General features: G+C 36.3%; 1 protein-coding gene across 1 annotated transcript in view; it reads left to right on the plus strand.

The window, feature by feature from the left end:
• LOC107554865 (receptor-type tyrosine-protein phosphatase F-like) overlaps positions 1–11,511 on the plus strand; it is a 70,724-nt gene extending 59,213 nt beyond the window's left edge. Inside the window, exons 3-5 of the mRNA XM_016237503.1 lie at positions 6,844–6,989; positions 10,755–10,896; positions 11,480–11,511. Of these exons, the coding sequence (XP_016092989.1) occupies positions 6,844–6,989; positions 10,755–10,896; positions 11,480–11,511 (320 nt within the window). The remainder of the gene's footprint in view (positions 1–6,843; positions 6,990–10,754; positions 10,897–11,479) is intronic.
• Positions 11,512–14,579: the final 3,068 nt, after the last annotated feature.

Here is a 14,579-nt window from a genome sequence, read left to right on the forward strand (position 1 = left end):
ATATTCAAAGATTTATATAGATTTTTTGGTAACACGTTACAATAAGGTCCATTAGTTAGCATGAGTTAACTACTTTAGTTAACATGAACTAAGCATGAACAGTACTTCTACAACATTTATTAATCTTAGTTCATGTTAATTTCAACATTTTCTAATGCATTATTAAAATCAAAAGTTGTGCTTGTTAACATTAGTTAATGCACTGTGAATTAGCAATTAACTACTGTATTTTCAGTAACTAACATTAATACATTAATACATTAACTAATGGAACCTTAATGTAAAATGTTACTGTTTATATATATATATATATATATATATATATAATTATATTTACTTATTTTATTTACTTTTTATGAAGTTCTGTAGGTATAAGGAGACAATTTCCCTGTTTGTTTGTTTTTGGTGTTTTTATATACATTTATAATAGAGAGGAAGGTTTAACATTTACTAGAATACTAACTAGAGAATAAAGATAAAGAGAAAAAGTAGCAAAACAGTGTTATTTCATGTTATTGCATGTAGCGGTATCAAACCCAATTACTCAAGGAGGCGATAGTTACCTTCAAATATGATTGTTTATCATACATTAATGTTATTATTAGTGTATTGTTAGTGTTAGTATTCAGCTAGCTAACTCTAAACATACTATAAACTAACTGTAACTTTCTCAGCAAGATCGTATTGTTCCACCCTGACAGTACTTAGAAAAATACAGAAAAATATAAGATAGAAAAATGAAGATATTTTAATGCCAGTGCTTACTATATATAGCACTCTTTGTGGCATAGCTGAGAATGCACTTGTACTTTAAGTCAAGTCAAGTCAAGTCACCTTTATTTATATAGCGCTTTAACACTTTAAAACATTTGAAACAAAATGCAAATTGTGCTTGTCAACAGTAGCTATAGAAGCGTTTGCGTTAATATGCCATACTTGCACATACTGTATATAGTATGTTTAGGGCCTTAATGGGTTAAGCAGGTTCAGTCTCAGAAGATTCAGTTCTTATAAAGAGGCTAATGTGATTGTCTCTGCGGCTTTGATCCCATTGCATTGGGTTTTGTTCACATACAAACACTAATTTTAATCAAATGCTTCTGTTTTTGAGTTTGTGGATTGCTTTTAAGCTCCAATTTAAAATTTTTATGATTAAATCATGAGATTGTAATGAAGTATTTATACGGCATCAGACTGAAGCTTTTGTTGTCATGACTAGAAATGTTTTGCATCATGCATGAGCTTTTTTTTTTTTATCAGGCATGAACTTCTGTTTACATTAGATTTGTCTAGGCACTTGTTTCTTAAGATGAAATATAAATTATCCAATCAAAATGTTTATGCAAATTGTCAGTCCATTATGGAGCAATAGACTTGACTCAAACTCAAAGTGGATGTCATTTACGGGGCAAAATGGGAAGAGTTGGAATTAAGAAGGATGCTGGGATTGAACTAGTGTGATTTATACATCTCTGATTGGCAGATTACATGAAAATGCTCAGAAACCTCAGTGTCCTGTGTTTTGGTGAGGTAGAGCGAGGGCAGAAACCTTGGCAGCAGATTGCTTTGCACTGCCTGAAGAACACACATGAAAGTCAACACGGTAAATATTGCAGGAGGCCAGCATGCTATAGCAGGCACAAAGAGCTTTGTGTGACTGAGAATCTGTGATGCCTGTCTTGTGTGACACATCCAGGGTCAGAGGTCATCTGGCAGGGCGGCCGTCTGATGAATCAGTCATGAGAGGAAGTTTGACCTCAGGTGTTACAGGGGAGGTTGATGCTAATATACAGAACCGTTCATCCTGAGGTGTGAATAAGACTGTGTTTCTGTTTAAAATCAGCATGCACCATATGCGAGTGTATGCGCATGTAGGTTTGATACATACTGTCACGGGACGACCACACGACAGACCGTGGGTGTGGCGTCAGGCCTCGGAGAGGTTTTTATTAACGAAATATAAACAAAGTGTCCAGGAAGAAAGGGGAATCAAGTGTCCAAAATAAAACAGGGGATCTGGTGTCCTCGTTGTGCTGCGTTCTTCGTGCAGGGAAGGGCAGTGGTCAGGAAGGAAGGGTCCAGGTAAGGGGCGGAGTCCGGCGGCTGCATCCTTCTCGCCTTGGCCCCGGCGTGTGAAGGGACTAGACGGCCCGGCATCCTGGCCCGACGGCTGTGTAATGGGTGCGATTCTCTTCCGGACCGCGGGTCCAGTAGCTCACGACACGGAACGGGAGTCCCTCTATGCACCCCTCCTGGACCCACGAGGACCCCAGCGTGCATGCACGGGGAAGAGACCGGTCTCCCGAGGATAGGCGCATTCGGCATTTAAACAGCGGCGGTGATGAGGCTCCATTCGGTTCAGGTGTCCCCATCACACGCCGCCAGCCCTGGCTATTTCAGCGCCCCTCCTCTCTCACGCACCCACTCCCGTCGGGAGCCTGGCGAAGGGCGGCGATTAAGGGACAGATAATTAGGGGGAGGCAGCCGACTCGACACAATACATATTTTACACATATACACACAAATATAGACTATATTTTAAAGACAAAACTGTCAACAGAAGTTCTGGCAAAAAGTATATTCTCAAAGTTAAAAAAATAAATAAATAAATAAAAAATTTAATAATCTATCTATCTATCTATCTATCTATCTATCTATCTATCTATCTATCTATCTATCTATATCACAATTCTGTAGTGTTTATAATTGGCTTTATATAAAACAACAGAAGTAGTGTGTCCCCATTTAGCTGATGTATGCATGAGTATGTGATATAATTAATGTCTTGTGGAAAGTTGCCATAAACCTCATGTGAAGTCAGAGAATCAGTTGGCAGTCTACATTCTGAACACACACTGCACCAGGCGAGGGCGACCATAATGACATCAATTCTGCTGACATCAGTGCCGTGAAGCGAGAGAGAGCCAGAGATTTAGAGAAAGGCAAAATGACAAGGTCCCCTGGACAGAAACTGGGACCAAGACAGTTCCTGCCAAAGAAAAGATGAAGACGTTGTCTCCAGCGAGGCCAGCAGTTTGCATTATGCATCTGTAGCCAGAGACAGAGGTAAACAAAGCAGGCAGCGCACGTTATGATATATCTGTTGTTCCCTGCGGTGAGCTGGATGGCTGGAATCTTTAATTACGTTCCCGTCAGCTCTCTGTTCCTCTACAGGCACGCTTTCACCAGGGGATGGCGGTGGACTGGGAGCTCAATTTGTTTGGGTTGCCATGGCTCGTATTCTGTCAGAGCATTTAATTATGCTTTTGATACATCCTCGGAGATGAAGCTCTCATGGCTTATAAACAGTTTATTCTTATCTCGAGTACAGCCAAGCGAAGAGCTTAGGCAATAGGGGAAATAGAATTCCCTCATATTGCTCGTATTTATTGTTTCTCACCATGAGGGACGTGACCCAGTGCACATGGAGGAACATTACTTGTACCGTCCTGGAGGTCTAGCTCAAGGCAGAGTTTAGACATTGTTAAAATATCTGCTTTTGTTCCAACGCTTCTAGCGAGGACAGTTTTATTGCTCAGCGATTGCTCCATCATAGCTCACGAGACTTACAGGAATAGATCACCCAAGAATGTCATTCCAGCTCAGATTACAGATCAATGAGATACTAGTTTAAAAAAAATATAATAATAATTTAATATGTAAAACCTATAACATTTTGAACTAATTATAATTTTTTAATTTTCAATTTTAATTTTAAAATTAAAATTTAACTTTAAAAAATATATATTATTATTGTAGTTTTTATTCATTTTTATTTAGTTTTTAGTTTTTTGGTTATCTTAGTACATCAGGTTAAACTAAATGGAAATGAGAAATGTTGCATTGGCAGCTAGCTGAAATAAAAGCTATTTAATTTTATTTTATTTTAGTTCAAGTAATAAAAATGGATTTATATGGTTTTAGTTAACTATAATATCCCTGGTTACGCAAAAGGCGTTCTTATGCAGAATGTTCAAGGTTCTGTTGTGTATTTTCAAGCTTAAAAAATTGAAGTGTTCCAAAACTAGTTCATATGACTTATGCACTATATTTCCATCCTTTTCAAGTCATATGATAGTTTGTGTGAGAAACAGACTGAGATTGCTGTTCACTCCTGATACAACTCTCCAATGTACTTTGCTCATTTGCTTTGTGTTCTCCATCAGAGTGCAAATGAAAATGTAAATGTATTTAATTTAAAAGAAAGTAATGGAATGACTTGAGGGTGAGTAAATTGAGAAAATATATATATTAGGGGTGTGAAGAGATCCGATGTGTCTCGCGAGAACGTGACGATATCCTCGCGCAGACCTTTCATATACAGTGGGTACGGAAAGTATTCAGACCCCCTTAAATTTTTCACTCTTTGTTATATTGCAGCCATTTGCTAAAATCATTTAAGTTAATTTTTTTCCTCATTAATGTACACACAGCACACCATATTGACAGAAAAACACAGAATTGTTGACATTTTTGCAGATTTATTAAAAAAGAAAAACTGAAATATCACATGGTCCTAAGTATTCAGACCCTTTGCTCAATATTTAGTAGAAGCACCCTTTTGATCTAATACAGCCATGAGTCTTTTTGGGAAAGATGCAACAAGTTTTTCACACCTGGATTTGGGGATCCTCTGCCATTCCTCCTTGCAGATCCTCTCCAGTTCTGTCAGGTTGGATGGTAAACGTTGGTGGACAGCCATTTTTAGGTCTCCCCAGAGATGCTCAATTGAGTTTAAGTCAGGGCTCTGGCTGGGCCATTCATGTATATTTGCATTACACTGGCTCGTTCACAAGTGGTGGTATGTAAGATATTTTAGATATTATATCAGGCAAGTGGCCGCATGATAAGTGGGAAAATTGCGCAGTGTAGTCTTTATCCAGTCATAAAAACAGAATTCACAGTTTAACGCGGAATGTCACAGAATTTGTCAAATTTTGAATGAATTAATCAAAAGTAGGTCATTACACTTAAATCAAATCACGATATGGACTAGTATCTGTAAGTATTAAGTCGCAAAAGTCAATTTAAATATGAATCCTGCATGTTCTGCCTGTCTCTGTTAATGAATGGCGCAGACGCGCGGTTTCGTTTACTACACACATACTGAAGCACGCCTGACACTCACGGTGATTTCAGCATCTGCCGTCTCACTAAATGAGGACGTAAACACATGAACAATACCTCCAGAACTGCTCTGAGAGTCACTTCATGAGCATTTTAGCATTTGATTTGAGTAAAACTAGCGAAAAAATTAATATGGATACTTTAAGAGAAAAATGAATAAATTAAGTTGTTTTATGCATTTAAATAATTAGACATGCTAAAACACAGAATTTGGTAACAATAAAAAATATTAATAATATGGTGAGAAAAAATAAAGCATTTCATAGGGCCCAAAACTTGTAATTTTTGTTAAACTTTTAATAAACTGATGTGAAAATGTATAAGTTTCATGATTTTAATTAATAAGACATGCTTTTTAATTAATACAATTTAATTTAACTATTAAAAAGGAGTTGAGAAAAAAAAATGGAATCCAGAAAAATTTAAATGGAAAAAACGGAATTTGGAAAAAAATTAAATGGAATTTAGGAAAAAAATATACGGATTTCATAGGGCCCTAACTATCCCTCAGCCTTGCCGCGCCCCCCAGTTTGGGGACCACTGCTTTATTCTTTTAAGTGGATACATTAATCGTGTTTATTACTGTATATGTTTTTTTATTAAAGTGGAAATCAGTTTACTAAATAATGTAAACTTGACTGACTGCTTCACTTCCACTTTAAAGGGATATTTATGTTGTTTATTATTTATTTTTATTCATAATTTTTGTGCAATCACTTGTCTGTCAGTTGAGTTTGTGGCAAAACATCTTGCAGTGTTTACATGTTGTTTATTACCGCATAAAAGTTATTAAAATAGATGTTTAATTTCATAAAGTACAAGTTGATTTCAAAATGCACCTACTTTTTTGCATTTTGTGTTTTTCAGTTGAATAAAAGACAATTTTTCCCTATATATTTCATCATTGAGGATTTCTTTTAAAAAGTCAAAAAATCTCGTCTCGTTCTCGTGAACCCAGTCTCATGTCTCGTCTCGTCTCGTGGGATAAGTGTCTCGTCGCACCTCTAATATATATACATATTTTTTGGTGAGCTAGTCGTCTACTGGCCTGACTACTGGTCAGTTAAAATTAAAGGTAACACTTTACAATAAGGTTCATTAGTTAACTACATTAGTTAACATGAACTAATAATGAACTGCACTTATACAGCGTTTGTTAATCTTTGATAATGTTAATTTCAACATTTACTAATACATTATTAAAATCTTGTTAACATTAGTTAATGCACTGTGAACTAACATGAACATCTGTATTTTTATTAACTAACGTTAGCGTAGATTAGTAAATACAGTAACAAATGTATTGCTCATGGTTAGTTCATGTTAGTTAATATATTAACTAATGTTTAACTAATGAACCTTATTGTAAAGTGTTACCAAATTAAATTCAATTTAATTCAATTAAGTCGATAGTGAAGATCATGATTTGGTCTTTCAAGTTCTCTGTTAAAATAAAAGTAAATAAAAAAATAAATGAATGAATTAAGGAAATTAAAGTTCATGATTTGGTCTTTTTTATAATTTATTGAGATCACTTTTGAAAACCCTAAAAGAAAAATATTTGAGATTACTGAGAGGAGAAAAAAATTAACTCTCCATTTGTTCTCCATTTTATCGAACTGCTATCTACGGCAAACAAATGATATATTAAAGAGATCTGTGATTTTTTCCCCCTGCATTTGTAAAAGTGTCTTAATGTCTCTCTTTTTCTCGCAGGCATGCCGAGTTTCGTTAAGACTCCTGAAGATCAGACAGGGATTTCTGGAGGGGTGGCATCCTTCGTGTGCCAGGCGGTCGGAGAGCCCAAACCACGAATCACCTGGATGAAGAAGGGCAAGAAAGTCAGCTCTCAGCGCTTTGAGGTGGGTTTGAAATAATAAGATGTGCTTTCTTTGTGCCCGCGCTCTAATCAGATGTGAAGTTGAGCATCATATGGGAGATCGACCTGCTTCCTGCCAGCTGTTCTTTTGCCACGACATTAAATCAGATGTAACAGAGGTCATACCATTTCTCCTCACCAATGACTTCAAGGCATCCCATATTATACAGCAGCACTCTTTGATTAAGATCATGTGAGGGGTTTCAGCTTTTATCATGTCCCGCTCTGAGCTGTAGAGTGCACCAGGCCGAGTGTCGAGTGTTTCTTTGAGTTCATACAGCACTGCTGACACCTGAACAGAGATTATGCTGAACTGACCAAGCTATAAAGTGCAGTGAGCTTGAATTACATATGTAGTCTGCGAGCACCACAGGGTTGATCCTAGGTAGAACTGTGGTCACTGAGATTTTTTAATTAGACAGCAAGGCGAAAAAATGCTGACGGCAATAACAGAAATGCAGCACTTCTTTTTGGACTGGAAAATTAAAGTTGCTGTTTGAGAGAGATTCAATTCTGCCAAACTTGGCCACTCAGTTATCCCCCTGGAGGAAATGTCTCAGTATTTTGTTGTTGTTGTTGTTCATACAATCATAGTAACATCAATAGTAACTAAAACAGTTTACTGTAATGACATAATTTTAATTTTGGGGTGAACTATCCATGTAATAAAAAATTATTATTATTATTATTATTATTATTATTATGTAAATATGAAATTATTCTTTAATGAAATGATACTCAAATAAGAAACTAAAATTAAAAAATTACACAGAAAATTGTGCGGCCACACAGCATTTGAGCAGTTTTTTAACACTTCATTACTATGTCTTTGGAAGACTCTTGTCTTTTAAATGCATTAAAAATAAAAATGCATCCAAACCTGCTTGACCTAATATATTTGCATGAAGTACCCCCTAAATGGAATATCTTTTTTTATATCAGTATGGTTCAAGATTATCCTATTCAAATTAATGTGATAAACAAGTTAGGTCAGAAGTAATCCAAAAGTAATCGAAAGTAGTCTATAGAATATATAACCTAATGCGTGTAATGCAATAGAATACGTTACTTACTACAACTTCTATCATGTAATTTGCTATTAGTAACTGACTACAGTTAATCTACCGAGCACTGCATCAGTGTCAGTGACATTTGTCAGATATTACAGACATTTTATGGTTTTTAGAAAAGATATAGAGTATATTAGCCAGTGCAAAAAAAGGTTTAAGCAGATCAGCATGACAGATGACTGTCCAAGATCCGGTCACCCTAAAGTGACCACAGCAGACCTGAGCCACCTGTATTGCCAACTGTACCACTGCTGAATGTGCCAGCTGAGGCAAAGACTGCATCAGTGCCAGGACAGTGAGGGATGAGCTCGCTACTACTGGCCAGAGAGCAGGGTGACCTGTCAGACCTCCTCTGCTCACTCCTCCAAAAACCTCACATCTGACTGTCTGGGGCATAACAGAGGCCACAATAAACTCATCAGCATTAGCATCAGGTCCAGATGAGCCTCTGTGTGGCTGTATCAGGCCAGAGTAGAGAGGTGTGCTGATGCCCGAGGTTGAATCTGAGCAGTGGTGTTGGCTGGCTTTCAATACATGGACTGCATTATGAAGATGTCATCAGTTTGCAGTGCAGTTATCACAGGAATAATCCATAGAGCATACTGATGTTAAGTGTCTTGGTCATGGACACAGTGGTCATAGTTAAAATATACCGTATAGCAACATGATTTTAGCATTATTTTAGCTTAGTTTTGAGTCTGCTTTATATTATAGGAGTGAATTAAAAAAGATTAAGTAAATTCATTAAATTCATTAAAATGATAATGATCATATCTTTGTATCTCTTTACAACAAAAATATTGAAGTCTGATTTACAAATGAATTATTCTTATGAATCGGTTCTTTGTAATGAATCATTCACAGAGTGCAAGTCATTATTTGCATATTATTTATGATAATCATATTTATAATTCATTCATTATCATATTATTATGATTATGATAATTTATATATACATTATTCATTTTAAATAATTATAAATTCATTTTAATTTATTATAAATAATATATCATTATTTTAATTATCATAAATATTTAATGTATATATAACTCTGTTCCAAAATCTAGTGAGCTGCCAAAATAAGCAGCATTCATAATCATCTTATAATGAATAATCTGATGAATCAGTGGGTTTTAAGACATAATATCAGGTCATTGCTATTTCTGTAGTAATAATAATAATAATTATTATTATTATTCATAATCACATAATCAGACTTCAAAAAACTTTCCTGTTCCAAATAGTAGGCAGCATTAGAAAACAAGATAAATTGATTAGAAATGGTCTTAAAATTGTGTTAAAATTGTGTTATTTTAAGTTGTATATAACATTGTATATGAGTGTTATATAACTCCATTTAATTACAAAGTTTACTATTACACTATATCAAGTATTTATGTTGTTGCTGTGCTGTTGTATGCTTATTAGGGTATTATTTTTAACTTAGCAACATGCTAAAGCTAGACTCAGTTATGGAGAACTATTTGCTATTTTTTTCCCGATGTAGAATATTCAAGATCAGTCCTAGTTGAGGTTTTATGACCGTTATGATGCCTTAGGAGACAGTAGTAGAGAGCAAGGCAACAAAAGCATAGAGTCTGGCACCACTGGTATGTGCAGCATACAAGTGGACTACACCATTTATTGAAACTAAGTTGCAAAAATGGCTCAGAAATTATAATTATGATGCTAACTTTGAGCACATTAACAGCTTGTTTACACGTCAGCACCTATTCGATATTCAGCAATTTTGCCCGCCTTGATGAGCAGCAGTGTGAAGGTTAGCTTAAGGTACAGATGATCATGAAAAACACATTGTGACTGTTTTTGATGTAAGAAATCTTAACTAAATATATAAAGGTGAAGAAAATTGATGCTACGGAACTGTGGCAAAAATACGGCCCCTTTAAAGCTATTCTGTTGTGAAAGCTTATAAGCTCAAACTGAAGTATTTCATTCCAGGGAGTGTTGCACTTGTTTTCAACATCAGTGTAGACAGTGTGGGGCTGCAGCAGGGGAGCGCAGGTTGATCTCAATTTGGCAGTCAAGCTAAAAACAGAGAGAAGCTGACGGCAACCCAGGCATGAGGGCTTCCTGAGATGACCCTCCTCACACTGTCAACAGAGCTGATTGAGCGTGAACGAGACGATCTCTGACAGCACCAGCATCTCATGTACTTTAACTCTCTGTGTCTCACACATCCAATGAGGTGAATTTATACTGTACAGGAGCTGATCTCTTTAACATCACTGTAATAATAAGAGTGAGTGAGATTGTTTCCAACTGGTTTTATCACTTTTTGGTACTCAAGACATTTTGGCTGGTAATTGCTATTTCTGCCATGTTTTTATTAACAAGAATTAGCACTGCAAAAAATGGCAGGTTTATCATCCTTTACCAACCCCCATGAAACACAAAATGAGATGTTAGCCAGAATGTTTTTGTCCACACAAGAAAAGTGGATGGTGATTTATACTGTCAAAAAAATCACCATAAAAGTAGTTCATACAACTTGTGCACTATATTATACAAGCATATTATACAATATACTATATATACTAGTATATAATACAAGCCATGCAGTAACTTGCAGTGAATTTATTTACTCATTTATTTATTTTATTCGTTTTGGGTAAACTATTCCTTTGACTGGTATATGACTGGCCTGTGTGTTTCAGGTAATAGAGTTTGATGACGGCTCAGGCTCCGTCCTGCGGATCCAGCCATTACGGACACATCGAGATGAGGCTATTTACGAGTGCACAGCTACCAACAGCGCTGGAGAAATTAACACTAGTGCTAAACTCACTGTATTGGAAGGTAAGAATACACTCTCTCTTTCTAACAGCATAGTATTGTTCTAGCACTTCATGAAGATTCCCAACTGCAGTTATTTTTCCATTCATTGCATGCATTGTGTAGGAATGGTGCAGAAGTGAAATCAAAGAAACACTTTAGCATTTTTGGTTTCTCTCACATTCAGTTTCTTGTTAAGTGTTGTGCTTTGGCACTCATATAATTACTATTCTGAGAACATGACAAACAGGAATTGAGCTGAAGTTAGATTCAGCAGGTGGTCTGACTAACTAGAGCTCGGGTAGGGCGGATCATGCAAAGAGCCTTTCATGGCAGTTTCCTTTTAACTTTGAGTTTCCTCATATAATTACTATTAGCTTTGGCAAATATTTACTGGTTGAATGAAGTTACCCTGTTACCAACACAGTAATGCAGCAGGAAGATCTAATTAAAGTCAACATAAAATGAAAAATGATGCTGTTTACTTTATTAATACACATCCCTGCTCTTATTGCACGTGAGTCTTCAGCACATGTTATTGCAAGGGAGAAAAATTAATAACTTGCAACATCAAAAACAATATTCCTTTTCGGTTGATGTCACCTAGGAGATGCTCTGGGTGAGGAACTTGAACTTTAGCCTTCACATCAAAGTTAAAAAGCCCCCTCAATTCACTGCAAACTCACATTCAGCTCTTATTCTTATAAGAAATACCCTCTTTATACCATCCAGTCTGTTTCCCACATAAATATGCCTTATTTCAGAAGTAAAATGAACATAATAATAGGACATAAATTGTGAGGGGATTTTTCAGTGACATTTTTTCCTGCAGGTAACATTTTTATGGCAGTAGGTGGCAACAAGCAACTGTCTTCATGAGTGAGCGAGTCAATTAAATCATTCATTCATCACCATTCACCAATTTGTTAAAAATATCGATTCATTCATGAATGAATCAAGTGACTGGATGCATCCGAATATGCATACTTCCCTACTATATAGTAGGCAAAGTATATACTGTCATTAGAATATGCAATTTCAGACGCAGCCACTGTCTTTTTGAGTGAGTCATTTGAATCATTCACTGAACTGATTCATTCAAAACACCCATTAATTCAGAAATTAAGCAAATTACTGTATTTATGAGTTAAGCACTGAATCATTCACTCAACCAATTCATTCAAAACACTGGTGTATTCAGGAATTAATCAAGTGATTGAATCATGCACTCAACTCATTCATTCAAAGCACTGATTTATTGAGGAATGAATAGAGGGACTCTCTTAATGAGTGAGTCATTGAATCATTCATTCAGCTGATTTGTTCGAAAATGCTGATTCGTTCAGGAATAAATCAAGCGATTTTCTTTTGAGTGAGTTATTGAATTATTTCCTCAACTGATTTGTTCAACTGATTTGAACGTGTGTTGCGCAGAGATGCACAGTGGTTCAATTTACTGTGGCTTTATCTGAAAATATTTCAGTGCAAAAATAGACTGCCATTACAGTTTTTTACAATCGCTAGGAAACATTTCTTAGTTAGGTCACTTTTTCAAACCTCTTTACACAGCGAGCACAACATCAGTCTGTGTGGGCTAAACTGTGGATCAATTTTCATTGCTTGGGCATTAAATGCATTCATTGACGATATCTGTCAGATTACATGAATTCTTTTCTCACTTCAACACAAAAACCACCAAAACTTGATGTACTATACAAGCCAATTTCCACGTTTACATACTTTTTTGCAAAACTGTTAAACTTAAGTTTAAAACCTAGCACAGTAAAAAAAAAACGAATAAGACAGAAATTTGCAACATTTCTACAGTAATATCATATAGAAAATATTCTGAATGTAAAAAAAATCAAATACTGTCAAAGCAGTTGCATGTAACTGAACATCTTCACAAGTGTTAGTCTTTCACTTTCATTACCATCTATTCAAAAGGGTAAAACTTAGGAATAATTTTGTACTGTAATGTAAACATGGACCATGTAACATACAGCAGTGAATTATAAATTGCAATGATATAAGATATAATCATTCTTGTTTTGTAAAGAAATTTTACAAAAGAATACATTGTATAATGCTACCTTTTGTTAGTGCTGTTGTGTTATGAGTGAGAAAGTGTGTTTGTTTTGTGAAAACCTTTGCTAGTCTTATGAAAAAAATGCCTTGATTTGAGACATTAATGAAGTGTTTTGGTAGTTTTAGTGCATTTTGAATGTGAAATGAACTGCTGTGTCAAGTTGGAAGATGGTTAGGAGAACTGTGTGAAGAGTTTTGAAAAAGTGACTTTAGTATTGAGAAATGTGTCCTAGAGATTGTAAAAAACTGTAATGTGTCTAATATCTAAGTACTCAATATTAACTTTCTATTTATTGGACTGTTGCATAAAAACACTGTTGGTTTAAATATTACTTGTTGTGATTACCTGTGATCCTGTGCCTATGGCCGAATCTGTGTGGATATTAAGAACCAACAGTCTTGAGTAGGTGATATTGCTATAATATATTTTACCAAAAAACTCCTCAAAATGATTCCTGCTTTTTCCTCTCATTGGTGTTTTCTGTTCGATCACTGGGATCTTGGTACATGCTGACTGTAGGAAACTGTAAGAAGTTCAGCCAGACCAGGCATTTTGTTCTCAGTGGTTTGTTATTCTGCTGATGGTTATGAAGCTTATCAGCCCTCCATCTCACAGGACTGTGAGGGGAAGAAACACACACACACACACACAAACACACACTCTACCACAGGATTGGAACATGTGCAGCGTTCTGATAGCTGCCTCTGTTTTCGGTAAGAGTTGTGTGTGTATGTGCCTTTGTGTTTCTAGATTCGAGTTCATTTCAGGCCACATTTGAGCAGATTACCTGTGCCTGCAGCTCTGATAGAGTGATCTTTCCATGCCTGGCCCTGTGACCCTGCGGTAGATTACAGCACACACACAGATAGAGGTGATATGTGTCATTATGTGAGCATGCTGTACACTGCAGCTGGATTCATGTTCAAACATGAGGAATATGGAGGTGCTGATACTACATGGTGATAAATCTCAGTTCAAACCCTGGTCTGAGACAAAGAGCCGATGTGGCTGCTTGCTTTAGTACACAGTTACAGCTCACTGAAATTCAACATCCCCTTATAAAGGCGGTTCTAGTCATAGCACGGCACCACAGGGCACAACTCAGGGTGTCTATTGTAATATATCTGCGCGGTAATCTGGGGAATTGAATAATTCAGTTAGAGGAAGGAAAGTTGTGGGTTTATACGATGCCAAGTGTGTTGAAAGTGGGCCACGCTCTCTCATGCTTTCGGTCCTGTGTGCCGTTAAATGTTCAGAGCCACGGATCAGCAGGTGGGCTGAACCTGTGCAGGAATCAGGTTTGTAGGTTATGTGTTACGTCTGTGATCTCATTATTTTGGGAGCATCATTTCTCACCTGTCCTTTTGTGTACATCAATGTTCTCATCCACAGACTAGCAGATTTTCTTGGCTGATTGTTACCAAAGTGTTTTTTTCTCAAATTTGAGCAGTGTGTATTGACAGTTGCATGCTGGAACACATGGTTCTAATCAAGCGTGAAGATAAAGCACAACACGACAATAAGAATAAATCACTAATTATGTTGCTTCTGTTGAGGGTTTATTCATTTATGTTTTATTGCATAATCAAGTCTTCTCTTCTTTGAGCCCGTTCTCCTT

The sequence above is a fragment of the Sinocyclocheilus grahami genome, unplaced genomic scaffold (assembly GCF_001515645.1).
Source record: "Sinocyclocheilus grahami isolate Dianchi unplaced genomic scaffold, SAMN03320097.WGS_v1.1 scaffold517.1, whole genome shotgun sequence".
Lineage (NCBI taxonomy): Eukaryota > Metazoa > Chordata > Actinopteri > Cypriniformes > Cyprinidae > Sinocyclocheilus > Sinocyclocheilus grahami.